The sequence below is a fragment of the Macaca thibetana genome, chromosome 14 (genome assembly GCF_024542745.1).
Source record: "Macaca thibetana thibetana isolate TM-01 chromosome 14, ASM2454274v1, whole genome shotgun sequence".
Lineage (NCBI taxonomy): Eukaryota > Metazoa > Chordata > Mammalia > Primates > Cercopithecidae > Macaca > Macaca thibetana.
Window position 1 is genome coordinate 59,296,342 of NC_065591.1, and position 15,917 is coordinate 59,312,258.

Genomic DNA, 15,917 nt, shown 5'->3' on the forward strand with positions numbered 1-15,917 from the left:
GAAGCAGACTGTGGCTGTGGAGGGCATGGAGGCCTTAGGTGTGGTGTTTCTGGAAGGTTTTAGCAGGAGAGTCCCGAGGCAAGGGAGGGTCTCTGGGGAACAGCAGGTATTCCCTGAGCCTCAGTTAAGTTTCAGGTGCCTATTGAAAACCTTATTCCATAGGGTGTCAGTTAGGGGGAAGTGGGGGCGGGGAGAGGCGGTGATGGCTGCCTAGAAGGTAGATGGGCAAGAGCCACTCCTCTTTGGGTGTCTGTGGGCCCACGTCATTTGGAAGCTGAGGATGGTGAAGCACCCTGCCTGAATAATTCATCAGGTGTGCAGCCACCTTGGAGTAACCACGCCCACTTCCAGCCCTGCTGTGTCTGGTTGCCCAGCAGCTGGGGTCTTGGGACTGCCTGTCCCTTAGTGCTGGCTCTTGGACCAGTCAGGATTCCTGGTTTCCCTGGTAACGGGAAGCACGTCAGCAGTCTGGGCGCTCCCAGCCGGTCCTGGTGCTGCGGTTGCCGAGGAGACGCTGCAGCCTAGCTGGGCCCTGGCAGGTGAGGGGTGGGGGGTGGTGCTGGGAAGCCCCAAGCCCAGCCTCAAGCTTGCTGGGGCTCAGGAGCTCAAAGCCCACCCTTGGGTTCAAACGGCTGTGCAGGTTCTGGACAGGGGCAGGATCCCCGAAGGCCTTGAAACCACACCCTATTTATGCTGAGAGCTATAGGCTCTGCAGGGCCCCAGGCAGCTGGGGTATTCCTGAGGGGCTGAGTCTCCTGGTATCCCTAAGACTGGGCTTGGCTTAGGCACTGAGATAACCACTGGAGGGTGGGATGGAGGTTCAGGATTGGGGGAGGGGAGCCAGGGTGAGGAAGAAGAGGTGTGAGCAGGAGGGGCTGGGGTCTCATGAACCTCCCTTTCTCCTCCCTTCCCCACCCCCTCAAGGAGATTCCCTAGCATGGTGGTCCTGGCCCCTCCCTAGCAAGCTTCAAGCGGGGGAGGATCTTGCCTGGCAGACGCTCTGCCCTGGTGAGAAGGGGGCGGGATGAGTTTTTCTCTGCAGCCCAGCACCAGGCTGTGAGCCCCAGCTGGCTGGGCTGGAGGGGCTTTGAGGAGGGAGGGTGGAGGCAGGAGGGGCCGGGAATGAGCGCCACGTTCTCCCAGGACTTTTTCCTGGCCATCATCCTGCAGGACAGCAGCCCAGGTGAGGGGCAGCACGAGGTTGGGCATCATGTGGGGTGGGGCTGACAGGGAAAGAAGAGTTAGAGGACGCATGAGCGGATTACAGGGATGGAGTGGTGTGGCTCTGTCGGCAGGCAAGGGTGTATGACACAGATGCGAGGTATGTGTGTATGTGCATGACATGTTTGCTTGCAACTGTGTGCAGCAAGGGTCAGGAAGTGAGCGTCTGTGGTGTCTGCACACATTTGGCAGGGTTTGATGTATGCCGTGTGTCTGAGTGTGGGTCCACCTGTATGTATGGTACCCACACATGTGTTAGGTGCCACTGTGGTGTGGTATCTGCACACCTGTGTGGCAGGGGCTCATATGTTTAGCTGCATGTGCATGCCTCTGTGGTGTCTGCATAAGTGTATGGCTAAGGTTGGTGTGTATGTTTGCCCGTGCACGTACATGTGCACCTGTGTGTGATACCTGCCATCTGTGCTGGCATTTTCTGTGTTGCATACCCTGGTGTTTGTGGCTGCACAGGTGTGTGGTAGGGCTTGTATGTGTTGTGTGTCTGTGTGTACATGTATGTGTGCAGGAGCTAAAAAGTGTTCCCCTTTGTGTTCACTGAGATAGAGATATGTATGAAAGGAGGTTAATTGGGGTCACCCAACCTTCCTTGCTCCGTTCCTTCCTCCTTCCCTGCCTTCCTCCTTTCCACAGTGTGGCCACATTAGCCACCAACAGGGCCCAGGAGGAGACCTGAGCCATGTCCCCTACTGGTGGCCCCACATGTGGTGACTCCAGACTATAGGCTCTAGGCAGAAGCAGGAATTGTGTTGTGGTATAGCTTTTCCTCCACCCCTTCTCAACCATGGGGTCTCAGAGGGGACCGGGCATAGGCACCAACTGTCTGCTCTTTAGGAAGGCTGACCCTCACCAAGCCTCCCACCTGGCAGATTCCTTCTGGAACCCTAACGCCTTCGAGACGGATTCCGACCTGCCGGCTGGATGGATGAGGGTCCAGGACACCTCAGGGACCTATTACTGGCACATCCCAACAGGGACCACCCAGTGGGAACCCCCCGGCCGGGCCTCCCCCTCACAAGGGAGCAGCCCCCAAGAGGAGTCCCAGGTGAGGCTCACAGGCCTGTTGGTTTTGGGCCAGAGGAGGGAGTATGTGCTGCTGGAGTAGGGTAGGACACTCGCTCACTACTCCCTTCCCTCCTCCTAGCTCACCTGGACAGGTTTTGCTCACGGAGAAGGCTTTGAGGATGGAGAGTTTTGGAAGGTGAGTAAGGGGACCTGCTTTGCCATGGGATAGCTGGAGGAGGTGCATCACTTTGATCCTGATTCCTCAATCCCCTTCCCAAGGATGAACCCAGTGATGAGGCCCCAATGGAGCTGGGACTGAAGGAACCTGAGGAGGGGACATTGACCTTCCCAGCTCAGAGCCTCAGGTGAGCTGCCAGATGCAGTGGGTTGGCAGTGGGATGGATCTGTCTGGAAGGGGCCTTGGGACAGCTCCATTTATGGGGGCCCTGTGCCAAGTATTACCATCTGCCTCCAGCCCAGAGCCATTGCCCCAAGAGGAGGAGAAGCTACCCCCACGGAATACCAACCCAGGGATAAAGGTTTGTTCAAGACTGACACCCATTCTGAGACCAGGGCCCTCTTGTGTGTAGGACAGCCCCTAATATTGTGCTCTGAGGGGTCTCAGTGCAGTCCCCCAGGTCCTGAGTTAGGAGTTCTTCCAGCCTCAGCAAAGAGCCCTGTGAGTGAGCTGGAGGCACTTCCAATTTTTAAATCAACCAGCCCAACAGACAGGTTGGGGGCCCTCCTAGTCTTGGTTCAGGTGCTTTTTTGTACTAGCCAGGGTCTCATATGACATCTCCCTCACCCTCACCACATCCCCCTCTCCCTAACCACATCCTGTTTGGGGAGCTTCTCCGTCTTAGTTCAGAACACCCTGCCTCCTGCCATACTCTGTATTCAGGAACTCTGCTGTGTCCTGTGCTGAGGGCTCTCCAGTTTTGACTCCGATCCTCTGCCTCCTGCCCCTCTTCTGTGTCTGGCAGTGTTTCGCCGTGCGCTCCCTAGGCTGGGTAGAGATGACCGAGGAGGAGCTGGCCCCTGGACGCAGCAGTGTGGCAGTCAACAATTGCATCCGTCAGCTCTCTTACCACAAAAACAACCTGCATGACCCCATGTCTGGGGGCTGGGGGGAAGTAAGGACCTGAGCCAGCAGGGGTGGTACTATGAGAGAGTGTGAAGGGAATTATGAGAGATGGGAGGTCTGACCTGCCCACAAGCAGGCTGGGAAAGGGGCATATTGGCCCTCCGTAAGTGGCAGCCCTGTGGGATGGATGAGTGACCCCAGGCTAGGACCTTGCGAGATGGTAGCCTAACAACAGTGGAGTCGATGTGAGAGATGACACGTGACCTCCACTAGAGTGAGGCCTGCAGGGCGGGTGGTCTGACACCAAAGCAGGGGCCCCAGAGCTGTGGCTAACATCCCCTGAGCTGCAGGATCAGAGATCAGCTACCATCCCGGCTGGAGTCCCACTGAGTGCCTGCTTCTGGGCCTGCAGGGAAAGGATCTGCTACTACAGCTGGAGGACGAGACGCTAAAGCTAGTGGAGCCACAGAGCCAGGCACTGCTGCACGCCCAACCCATCATCAGCATCCGTGTGTGGGGCGTTGGGCGGGACAGTGGAAGGTGGGAACAGGGCCTGGGATTCCAGGGTGGGAGTTCATCCAGCATCAGAGTCCTCCTCTCTAACTCTGTTCTTTGCCTCTCTTGTGCTGCTGGACCCAGAGAGAGGTACTATGCCTATTTTCCCCCTCCTGCACCTGGACCAGATGCCTGGAAGCACCCAAGCTCCCCTCTTCTGCCCTGCCCCTTCCAACCTGCTATGCTCCACCATTACCTTCCACCTCAGCATGCTTGCCTGTCTACCCTCCCTCCAGAAGACAGCACCTATGGGGGACCAGCTGTGGGCAGAAGCCCTGGAGGAGCTGTGACGGGCAGGGAGGACGTGGGTGGGGTGGGGACCAGGCTTGGCACTGGATGGTACTGGGAGACACTGAGGTGCCCCTCCCCCAACAGGGACTTTGCCTACGTAGCTCGTGATAAGCTGACCCAGATGCTCAAGTGCCACGTGTTTCGCTGTGAGGCACCCGCCAAGAACATCGCCACCAGCCTGCATGAGATCTGCTCTAAGGCACGGCCCCCTCCACTCCCTGGACTAGCTGCCACCTTCACTCTACAAGGGTGTGGGTGGGGTTACTGAGTAGGGTGGGGGGGCCCCAGGGCAATGAGGCTCTAATAGATTCTCCCTGGCTCCTCGCCTCCCTTCCTTCCTCAGATCATGGCCGAACGGCGTAATGCCCGCTGCTTGGTGAATGGACTCTCCCTGGACCACTCTAAACTTGTGGATGTCCCTTTCCAAGGTCAGTGTCAGAACCCCTCCAGGTCCAGCTCAGATTTGTTGGCAAAGGTGGGCGACTCAAGGAAAGGCATGAGCTCCTGGACAGCGCTGATAGAAAAATGAACACATGAAGACTGAATACTCCAATAAGTGGAGGGACTCCGGTTAAAGGGAGGCAAGGGAAGAGATGGAAGTAGGACCTCGGCTGGGCAAGTGTCTAGCTTATGCCCTGCTGGTGGGGACTGGGGGTGAGCAAGGTCTCCCACCATGATCAACCTTCTGTTCTTTCCCATAGTGGAATTCCCAGCGCCTAAGAATGAGTTGGTCCAGAAGTTCCAAGTCTATTACCTGGGGAATGTACCTGTTGCTAAACCTGTTGGTATGTGTGTCCTTCTGTACCCAGGGGCTGCTACCTTGATCCTAAAGCTCTGCCCCTACCCTCTGCCTTCCAATACTTCTTCTACCAGACCTTCCTCATGCTTCATGTCTCCCTACCCTTTAAAATGCATCCCACCTCCCTGTACTTCTGTCCTAGCTATATTCACTGTCCTGCTTATAGCAGCAGTCAGCATGCCTTCGCTGAGCATCAGCCACGTGAGTGGTGCTGAACCAGGCACAGAGGGAGACCCCACTCCTTCATCCCATGGAAAAGCTTTGGTGGGATTGGGAGGCAGCTATTAGATGACTGGAAACACCAGACAGCAGCCTGTAGCTGGGTTAAGTGTTACAGCACGAGCTGTGGGCTGGAAGTATCAGGAGAAGGAAACAGTGAGCATAATTGTCACATACGTTATTGTTGCAAATAATTTTTTTTTTTTTTAAAGACAAGTCTTGCTCTGTCCCCCAGGCTGGAGTGCAGTGGCATGATCTCAGCTCACTGCAACCTCCGCCTCCCGGGTTCAAGCAATTCTCCTGCCTCAGCCTCCTGAGTAGCTGGAAATACAGGCTCCCGCAACCAGGCCTGGTTAATTTTTGTATGTTTAGTGGAGATAGGGTTTCACTGTGTTGGCCAGGGCTGGTCTTGAACTCCTGACCTCAAGTGATCCGCCCACCTCGGCTTCTGAGAGTGCTGGGATTACAGACTTGAGCCACTGTGCCTGGCCTGATCTGGTTAACTCTTATATTTCAGTGCTGTCGTAGTATCTGCTATTTATTTGTTCATTCACTTAACAAATACCTTTGAAGCTTACCATGTGGCAGGCCCTGGACTAGGCGCTGGGAGAACAGTGGCCACAGTCCCATTTTCATAGAGGTTATAGAAGGTTGTGGTAGAAAAAAACCAGGAATTAATAAAATAATCACACAAATTGTGAGTTATTCATTGAGAGAAAGTAGCAAGATAGAAGAGAGGAATTTCATCTAGTCTGGGGTCATAAAAGACTTCCCTGTGAAAGTGACGTTTGAACTGAAATCCAAAAAATGAATAGAAGTGAATGCAGTCAAGTAGAATGGAGGTGGGGGTAGGATGGGGGAAGATCAGGATCTACAGTGGGTGGCACTTTGGCACTTCCAAGGTACTGAAAGAAAGCCAATGCAAGATGAGGCTGAGAGCCGGGCAGTGGCCAGGCTGCCAGGTCAGGGATCTCAGGGATTATGTTAATGATTTTTTCTTCATCCTAAGAGCAGCAAGGAGTTATTGAAGTCTCCAAGAGTGCACTTGCCTTAATCAGATTTGAATTTTGAAAGCTCACTTTGGCTATTTCATGGAGGGGACTGTTAGGCGGGTGGAGGTGGATGTGAGCAGCTCAGTTAGGAGGCCGTTGCAGTAGTCCTGGCCAGTAATGAGAATATCTTGGACAACAATGGAGCTGAGGAGGAGTTCGTGGATTCCAGAGCTGTTTAGACAGGTATAGTCAACAGGCCTCGGTGATTGGTTCAGTGTGGGTGAGGGACAGAGGCATTAAGGGTGACTGCTAAGTTCCTGGCTGTTGGACCTTCTGGATGGTGGATTCTTTCTTTCAAGGTGGCAGATGTTAGAAGAGGCCAATTTGAGTGTGGAGATTGTAAGCTAACGTTTGGACATGCTGAGTTTGAGGTGCCTTTGGGGAAACTGAGAGGCAAAGTCAGGTTGGCAGCTAGATTCACAGATCTGGAGCTGAGAGGAGAGGTCTGGGCTGGAGATAGAAGTTTTGGCATTATTGGGTTGTAGAGGTAATCAAAGCCATGGATGTAGAGTAGCTTGACCCTGGAAAGTCGGCATCCTGAAGTGAGAAGGGAAATGAGGCTAGTCATAGCCTTGAGGCCCTCCAACATTCAGTGGATGGGTGGAGGATGAAACTGCCAATGATAGTGACAACAGGAGAGAGGCAGGAAGAAGAAAAGAGACTACTTGAAGAAGTGGTGGCGTATCATGTCAAAAGACACATAGGAGGAACTCAACAGATTTTTGATGAATGAATTTAAAAAATGAATTAATGAATAAATGAGACTAGCTTCAGATTACATGGCCAGGAAAGCTAGACCTAGGAGTCAAACCCCGGTCATCTTTAATTCTCTGCACTTTCCCTCACTTTTCCCGTGCTGACTTTCATGTCCAAAATCTTACATTGAAAGAGGGGACCCTTCTTAGAAAAGGTGGGGATTGAACTGAGGTTTTGAAGGAAGGCTTGGATTTGCAGAGTGGAGTGGATATTTCATTTGGATTCAGTGGCACTGCCAAAGACTTGGAGCTAGAGTTGAGAAAAGCATGCTGACCCTTATGCCTTTGCTTTCCTCCTTCTCATCCTCAACTTCTAAACCCTTGTTGGCTCTTCCGGTTGTTACCCCCATTCCCATATGTGCTTCTTTGCATCTACCACTTGACTCAGGTCCTCCCTATGCCAGATCAACTGCCTGTGACCCTTGACTGCTCCATCAGCTCCACACTTTTGGACAAGTGGCCTCTAAACTTACTTCCTGCTTTATCTTATGCTCCTTTTTAACCTCCTTTTTTAACATTAGCCCCTCCAGAAGCTGCAGTATTCGTTCATTAATCATTCATTCATTCAACAAGTGGTAATGAGTGCCTGATGTGTGTCAGGCACTATTCTAGCTTCTTGCCATACATTGATGAACAAAAGTGACAAAGATCCCTGCTTTTATTTAGCTTACATTCTAGCAAGGAGAGACAGACAATAAAATGAGTAAACCATGGAGTATATTAGAAGGCAACAACTGATACAAAAAAAAATAAAAGAAAAAAGAAAAGCACACCAGGATAAGGGGGATTGCATGTGGGGCTGGAGGTCAAGGTCACGGTGTAGGTTTTAGTCCTGAGTTGCTATCAAATCTGACCGCCTTTTTCCATACCTTGCTCCACTGCTTTCACTGCTTCCCTGCCAAACCTCCTAAGACTCTGAGGCTGGGCTCCACTTCCCACAGCCCCATCTACTCAGCAGTTTGACTTTGATGTCCCTTTCACACAACTGAACTTTGAGATTTCCAGTTGCCCTGGCCTAAATGTCATAAACATCACACCCCTCTGCCTGACTTTTGAAGCGCTCTGCAATATGACCTGGCCCATCCACTTCTGTGACACTTGGTTTTACCAGTTTGGGTGCATTTGCTCATGTTGCCTTGAGAGTGACTTGCTCGTGCATCTGGAATTTCTTCAGCAGATAAGCGCTGTGTTAGAATTGGGGACAGAGGGATTAATTAAATTCCATTTCTGTTCTTGAGATGGCCAAAGCCCAGTGTGGAAAAAAGTTTGCCAGCAGTTACAAGATGTTGTGGTAAGAGTTGTCTCAGAGTTGTCTTCTCCCTGCCCTGCAGCAGGGATGGCTTCCTAGAGAACACCTAGTCGGAGCCCTGAAGGATGACAGTCTGGAGTTTCTCAGTCCAGCGGGGAAAGGGCAGTCAAGACAGAGGCTTGTCCCTCAGTTGCAGTCTGTGTCCCTCAAGGACATTCTCTTCTCTTGTTTTGTATTCCCCATCTGCCTTACAGGCCATTTGCCAAGATTGGTTGTTAATAATAATGCTACACAAATCATCTGAAGCTGAGGGAGCAGTAAAATATGAGGCTTGACAGCTCTGGAGAGGCCAGTTTTTGGAAGACTCGCATGCTTTTGGGAGTAGTTTGGCCTTGCTCCAGCCAGAAGTAAGATGAGCAAGGCCAAGATGGGAGAAGACATTCAAGGAAGACATTTGTCCTCTGCCCACAAAGAGTCCACATGGTCCGCTCCTAGTGGGAGCTGAGAGGCACTAAAAGGGGCAGAGGGCCTGGGACTGGACCACAGAGGCATATGCCTTTTGCACTGGCATTGTGCAGAGACAGTAGATCACATGGGCAGCTTATAAGTGTGGGGACTAGGACTGATGCCTTCACCACACCATGTGCTCCTGCCTTGGTGCTTTGCTGAGTGCAAGCAAAAGTGGGATCCATGAGGGGAAATGTTTAACAGCAGTTTGAGGTGGAGGAGAACATGCATTATAAGGGAAACCTGATTGATCTAAAAGTCAGGAACCTTGGGTTCCTTGGCCCTTGAGCACATTATAGACATTCTTGAGTAGAACCTAAGATCTTGAAAGCCCTTGTAGTTCTGAAAACTAGTAATATAGAGAAGAGGTAGGAGAAAGGCATGGCTAAGAACCCAGGCTCTGGAATCAGACTGCCTGAGCTCAGGTCTCCATTCCTTGATGTGACCTAAGGCATGTTGCCTATCTCTACCGTTTCCTTATTTGTAAAATGGAAATCTGTTGTGAAGTTGTTGTGCGGGCACAAATGAGGTAATACACTGTGATGACTTAGCACAGTGTGATACAGAGTAATCACTCCTCAAATAGATTATCTTAAAAAATAATTGGGTCTTGGGAGAGGACTGGCCTGTAGGGGCTGACTTGGGAGTTATTGTGGTGTGAAGCAATGTGGTGTCTGAGTGTGATGAGCGCTGAGAGAGCACAATTTGGGGAAGTCAGAACTTTGGGAGGTCAGTCGGTTCACAAGTGTGGAGGAATAGGCAGAGCCAGTGAAATAACCAGCCTAGGATTCAAGATTTTAAAAAGTAGGAAAATGTCCAGTTACTGAGGCCAGGGGACCCAGGGAAGGGATACTTGGACAGCATTGTCCAAGATGTAGGTTGGCAAAGTGGGGATGGGGCAAAGGCCCTGGGTTTGACTGGGTGGAGCTAGAGTTCTAGGGTAGAGCTGGGGTATCCTCTCTCTACCGTCAATGGTGTCTTGTGTCCATATGTTCTAGGGGTAGATGTGATTAATGGGGCCCTCGAGTCAGTCCTGTCCTCCAGCAGCCGTGAGCAGTGGACCCCAAGTCATGTCAGTGTGGCTCCTGCTACCCTCACCATCTTGCACCAGCAGGTAAAGAGCTGGGGTAGAAGTCGTGGCTTTGCCTTGCCGTGGAGGGGAGACGGGGTGAAGGGAAGAGCTGCTAAGATGGATGTGGAACACAGTGTGGGGTGGTGTTCCTTTTTAACTGAGTTCCCTCCATGCAGACAGAGGCAGTGCTGGGAGAGTGTCGGGTGCGTTTCCTCTCCTTCCTGGCCGTGGGCAGAGATGTCCACACATTTGCATTCATCATGGCTGCCGGCCCAGCCTCCTTCTGCTGCCACATGTTTTGGTGCGAGCCCAATGCTGCTAGCCTCTCAGAGGCTGTGCAGGCTGCGTGCATGGTAAGCCGGTAGGGTGGTGTGGTGGTGGCGTGGCCCCATGTGAGGCAGGCTGGAGAGTGACTGCCCCACTTGCCTCCGCAGCTTCGCTACCAGAAGTGTCTGGATGCCCGTTCCCAGGCCTCCACTTCCTGCCTCCCAGCACCCCCTGCTGAGTCCGTGGCACGGCGTGTAGGGTGGACTGTCCGCAGGGGTGTTCAGTCGCTGTGGGGCTCCCTGAAGCCCAAACGGCTGGGGACCCATACCCCATGAAGAAGCCACTGCCTTCCCTCCACCTGCTTGTGTCGGGCCCCAGGGAACTACAGGGTGTGGGTCAGGTAGGGGTCTAGAGGCTATTCCTAGGCCTTAGGCCTCCCAAATATGCCCCTCCCCAGTAGCTAGGATTCCCTGCCTAGGAGCTGGGGAGGGAGAGATCTAATCCCTTCAAGGAAGTCATAACACTGGTGTGGTAACAAGAGGAGCAGGAAGCAAGGCCAGCCCTGGCTCTCCATCCCCATGTGTTTCAGGTGGAACAGGAGGAACTGGCCCAGGCCAGGCCTCATACTCCTGGGACCCAGCAGGGGCAGGAGGAAGGGACTGGTCCAGGCATGGGTCCCTTCCCTTTGCTCCGTGGGCACCTCTACTGTATTGATATCACTAATAAAGTCTGTCTGCACTGCTGTGTGCCTTCTATGCCTGTACCACACCATCAACCCCATTACCCTATGCCTCAGTTATGATCTTGCCCCAAAGATCTCCTTGCCCTGCCTGCTTGAAGGAAGAAATTGGTACAGTCACACAGGGGTCTAGAGTCCAAGTCTCTTATCTTTATTTTAACAGACTGGCGGGATCAGGTCGCAGCAGCAGTACAGGGTTCCTGGCTGGGCAGCACAGGCCTGGGGCAACAGCTCCTGTCTTGTCTGCCAGGGCGGTGTCAACTTAGGCCTCTATTCCATGGCTGTGAAAGGACAGCAGCCTCAAGGCAGTTTAGCTCCTGGGCACAGGCAGCCAAACCCCCTCCCATATCCAGCTAAACCAGCTCCAAGAAAGGATAAGGTCCTGTTTCCCCGGCATCCTTGGGGCCCAGGGACTGGTTCTTCCACTGGATGACCTTGCTTGGTTGAACCACAGCAGCATTTGGGCTTTTTCATCCTTTGCTACATCAAGAACTTTCCCAAATGTGGGCCCTGGGGCCCTAGCAAAACAGTGGCCTTGGCCACAGGCTCTGGGCCTCTGGGAGGCTCCCATCTAGCATCAGGTGGCGGCACAGAGCAGGGCTGTCAGCACGGGCAGAGAGCTGGGCACAAAGAGTAGCCAGACGGCAGGGCGTGCCACAGGGCTCTGAGGGCGGGTGGCCCTTATGGTAGAGAAACCAGAAGGTCTGGAAGAGTTGCATGTCGCCCCGCATGCGATATACCAGGTTGTGCCAAGCGGTAGGCAGTGTGTTGGGCAGCCCATAGGTTTCTCGAGCCTTGTAGAGAAGCTGCCAGTGCGGTATAGCTCCCGGTGTGTTAGCCTGGGTCAGATTCAGGATGTAAGTCTCATGGTCCAAGACTATGTGAGAGCTCCCGGAGTAGTTTCCATCTATTTGGTACACACGGTAACCTGCAAGGAAGCGGGACTGACTGGAGGGGAAAGGAGCAAGGGCAACTCCAGGGAGGGGCCACACATCCTGCCCATGCTTTGCAGGCTCTGGCTCCAACCTCCTTCCTCTATCCCACCAACTCCAGGATAAAGGAGGCTCCCTTCTGCCTCACTCACCAGGATTAAGGCCGATGTAGGTAGTTGCACTGGGTGCTAGGAAGGCTACAGCCAGCGGCCGGCTCAGAGTCTCTTCATCATAGAAGACCTCAAATTCATCCACATGAGTGTGGCCAAAGAACTGAGCAGCCAGGGTGTTCTCATACCTGGCCAGAAAATACTACATTCAGAAGATTCTAGGGAGGGGTAGGAAGAGATCTGGGGAGATAGGATGCCCTTTCTCCAACCTGTTCTAGTGAGGAGCCTCCCCACTCCATGGGACAACAGGGATGGTGAGATGCTCAAGGGAATCTTCAGCCTTCAGACACTCACCCTGTCCCTACTCCCACCCTCATCTCCCTCCTACCTGGCTACAATTCGGTAATAATTCCAGCTCCAGCTCTTCAGACAGTGCCCTGGGGGAATGTGGCCAATTATATGCACCTAGCAGGGAGAGTTAAGGATGGTAATCAGGGCATCCAGGGGTCCAGGCAGCCCTGGCTAGAGAGGGGGACTGAATGAAGGCTTTCAACAGTGACCATGAGCTGAACCCCCAGGGAACACTTGTTGGGAATGCCAGGAAAATCAGACTTCTCTGCCCAGAGGTGCTCCAGCTCGACAGAAGCCTGCTTGTCCCCCAGCACCACTGTGTTCCCACCACTCCCCCTCACTTTGTCTCCTCGATCCTCAGCAGCCTGAAGCTCCCCCACCAGCCACTGGAGCTGTCCTGCGGGATCCGTGGAGTTGATCAAGAGCCAGAAGTTCTCACGGGAACAAAAATTCATATTGAGAGAGATGAGGCGGAGACCGGGGTATGGGGAAAGAGCATAGAACCCCCCAATTCTGAAACAAAGTAAACATGAGAGGTCAACACTTGTTCCAATCCTGTTCCTCCTGTGCTGGGCATTTGGGTGGAGGGTAAAAGCATACATGACATCTTCCCCACCTGCAAAGAGCTCACAGTCTAGCTGGAGACCAAACAGTTCTAATTATTGGGTCTGTGTGACACAAAAGAAAGGCTCCGAGGGCAGAGGACTCCAGGAGTATGGTGGAGGGATAAGAGTGAGCTAGAATGGGAAGCAAGGGCCACACAGAGGGAAGATGACATGAGATGGATAAGGTGAGAAAAAATGCAGCAGTTAAAAAAGGGGAAATCAATTCCAGAGGGCCAACACGAGCAAAGACGCAGCTGAGGCATGGAGAGGTTATGCTGCCAGACCTTTGAAGGAGGGTGGCTAGAGATAAGAGTAGAAAGGGAGGGCTGGAAGGCTGGGTGCGGTGGTTCATGCCTGTAATCCCAGCACTTTGGGAGGCTGAGGTGGGCAGATCACGAGGTCAGATCACAACCATCCTGGCCAACATGGTGAAACCCCATCTCTACTAAAAATATGAAAATTAGGGCGTGGTGGCATGCACCTGTAGTCTCAGGTACTTGGGAGGCTGAGGCAGGAGAATTGCTTGAACCTGGGAGGTGGAGGCTGTAGTGAGTTGAGATCGTGCCACTGCACTCCAGCGTGGGTGACAGAGCAAGACTCCATCCCTGCTCCCCCCCCCAAAAAAAGGAGGGCCGGGAGCAGTAGCTGACGTCTGTAGTCCCAGCACTTTGGGAGGCCGAGGCGGGAGGATTGCTTGAGGTTAGGTGTTTGAGACCAGCCTGGGCAACATAGCAAGATCTTGTCTCTACAAAAACTAAACTATAAAAAAAAAAAAAAAAAAAAAAAATAGCCTGGTGTGGCAAAAGAGTAGAAAGGGAAGGTGGAGTCAGATTAGGGGAGCTGAGTGAAGAGCACTAAGGACTCATGCTAGAGCAATCAGAGACAATGCCCCAGGTTCCCTTCTCCCTTCACTTTCATTCACCTTTTTTTTCCCTTCCTGGGTTTCCATGGATGATAAGTACCTGAGGGTGCGCAGGGCTTCAGCAGGCAGCCAGGGCTCCCAAGCCTTGGCCATCGCTTCGTAGAGCCAGCGGGAGGAGTGGTTGCCCTCAATGAAGGGGGGAGGGAAGCTATTGACGGGTGTGCTCTCGTGGTTGCCCACAGCAGGGTACACTGGCACTGGCCCCAGGAACTTCCTTACAAGTGCTGTGACAGTGGTCAGGGCCCGCAGCTGGTCCTGACGAGTCTGGTGCCAGACATCATGTGCAGGGATGTCTCCTGTCCAGTACACCATATCAAAAGGGCCGGCTGGGCCCAGCCCACTCAACAGGCTTTCCAGGGTCCTCAGGGGCAGGTCACACTTGCTGTATTCGCCCCAGTATCCAGCACCTGGCCGGGACGCGGGCGGCAGGCCAGAACCCTGGCGGCAACACAGTGGGTCGGCACAGTCAGGGTCCATGCCCTCCAGGTAGTCATGATCCCAGTGCAGGTCAGTGAGGAAGAGGACGCGGCTGACAGGGGCACCTGGGGCTGGGGGGCTAGGGGGTTTGGGGGGCGGCTTCGGCACAGTAGGCAAAGAGATGTTCCAAGATGAGAAAATGTCCCAGTGCCCACAGGTGGAGCCCAGGAGCAGGCCGCAGGCCTCAGATGGGCTCAGCACTGAGCGTCTCCACACTTCCACCATGTCATCCTCAAAGAGCTGGACAATGGATTGGCACACGGCAGGTGGTGCTATCTTCAGCAGATTGCACAGCTTGATGGCCATGGAACCCACGCGAGCCACATTGGGTTCCTTCTGCAGTGGGAGGAGCACATGGTGAGAAATCAGAGGCAGAGCAGAGGAACCAGGCCAACCCCTGGCCAACACCCCTTGGGCTTCCATTTCCAAACTGGGGCTGGGCAGGACTCAGTGCACCATGGTGAAGAAAGCTCAGTGCACACCTTTGCCTTCCACATATTACCCTCTAACTCAGGCAGCACCAGGCCATCACTTCCTCTTTAGCTCAGCAGCCTGTGGCATGAGGCCTTTGCTTGACAAGCTGACTTTCTCAGGCACTGTCTGCATTATTTTCTTACTTCACAAAGGTCACAATGGGGTGGTGGTGGCATGTAGCCATAGGTGTCCCCAAAGGGGAGCAAACTCAGTGACGGATTGTAGATGCCACCCTCTCCATCAGGGATGCATTCTGACCCCAGGGCACCAGCATCAGCCCCAGCCCCCAGCCCCAGCACTCCCTTCGGCCTCCTCCACTGCAACCCCTTCAGCGCTCACCTTCAGCCCAAGGTTGATGGCGGTGAATAGACCTTTGCAGACTGGGCAGGTGAGGTTCCCCCACCCAAAGACATCTCGGAGACGGGGCACTATGCGATGTAACCTGGCAGGATGGCCTTGGGGAGGAAGAGGATGAGCCTCTGCCGGAGCCCAGAGAACCAGAGAGTCAGACAGAGCCAGAGCCAGAGCCAGCGCCAGCACCAGTACCAGGCCCATCCAAAGGAGTCGGGGGGCTCCTCCGAAGGTCCTGTCTTGTCCCTGCTCCCGGCCGGACCTGGGGCGACTCTGGCGCGGTGATGCTCCGTAGCGGGGCATTGTCAGGCTTCCTACACGGGGCTAGTTCGTTTGTCCCGTCCCCACCGGCCTGGGCCCTAGCTGGCCCTCAGGGCCCCAGGCGGCGCTGAGGACACCCGATTACCCTTCTCTGTAGTCGGCTGACTGCTTCGCGGCCGGCCGCAAAGCAGCTCCGCCCCTTCCTCTTCCTCTGATCTCCAACAGCTGATCTCCCGGCGGCGGGCAGCTGTCAACGCTGCGGAGGCGGAGCGGGCTGGGCGCTCCCGGGACCGCCCCGATTCCGCCCCCTCTCCACGCCCCCCGCCCTGCCCCGGGGCGCAGGGCGGTGGGGGTGGGGACTCTCCCTGAGGTCACCAGGGGCTCGGCCTTGAGGTCACAGCCGGGGGAGGCCGTGCTTGTGCTTTGGGGCTCCATGTGATGTGGTTGGTGAAAGACGCCTCCTTTGTCCGAATCCGCGCTCAGATTCCCAGAATAGCTGCCAGACCGACCCCGGCATTTAGCTGGGGTAAGGAGGGTAGGAGAGAGCAGGGCCGGCAGGATCCTCCCACTGGGTGTGTTGCCTCTGACAGGAAGGTGCCTTCCC

The 15,917-nt window shown here is 54.1% G+C and overlaps 2 protein-coding genes across 7 annotated transcripts in view; one reads left to right on the plus strand and one right to left on the minus strand.

Annotated features, from left to right (window-relative positions):
* The window catches only part of APBB1 (amyloid beta precursor protein binding family B member 1), a 46,870-nt gene extending 36,037 nt beyond the window's left edge, over positions 1–10,833 (plus strand). For 5 of the 6 annotated variants that reach the window (XM_050756145.1, XM_050756144.1, XM_050756148.1 and 2 more), the window contains 12 exons: positions 2,106–2,281; positions 2,381–2,437; positions 2,521–2,606; positions 2,717–2,780; positions 3,225–3,374; positions 3,738–3,865; positions 4,256–4,370; positions 4,515–4,599; positions 4,873–4,956; positions 9,751–9,866; positions 10,001–10,177; positions 10,259–10,833. In XM_050756145.1, the coding sequence (XP_050612102.1) occupies positions 2,106–2,281; positions 2,381–2,437; positions 2,521–2,606; positions 2,717–2,780; positions 3,225–3,374; positions 3,738–3,865; positions 4,256–4,370; positions 4,515–4,599; positions 4,873–4,956; positions 9,751–9,866; positions 10,001–10,177; positions 10,259–10,426 (1,406 nt within the window). In that variant the 3' untranslated portion in view covers positions 10,427–10,833. Of the gene's footprint in view, positions 1–924; positions 1,184–2,105; positions 2,282–2,380; positions 2,438–2,520; positions 2,607–2,716; positions 2,781–3,224; positions 3,375–3,737; positions 3,866–4,255; positions 4,371–4,514; positions 4,600–4,872; positions 4,957–9,750; positions 9,867–10,000; positions 10,178–10,258 lie in introns of those variants that run through there. The other variant, XM_050756147.1, reaches the window with a different exon arrangement.
* Positions 10,834–10,962: 129 nt separating this feature from the next.
* Positions 10,963–15,651, minus strand: SMPD1 (sphingomyelin phosphodiesterase 1). The gene is made up of 6 exons (XM_050756174.1): positions 15,041–15,651; positions 13,791–14,563; positions 12,565–12,736; positions 12,261–12,337; positions 11,915–12,060; positions 10,963–11,758 (listed from the first exon to the last, which is right to left on the minus strand). Exons 1-6 carry the CDS (start codon positions 15,353–15,355, stop codon positions 11,349–11,351), a joined length of 1,893 nt encoding a protein of 630 aa, XP_050612131.1. The 5' UTR covers positions 15,356–15,651; the 3' UTR covers positions 10,963–11,348.
* Between the last annotated feature and the right edge of the window lie 266 nt (positions 15,652–15,917).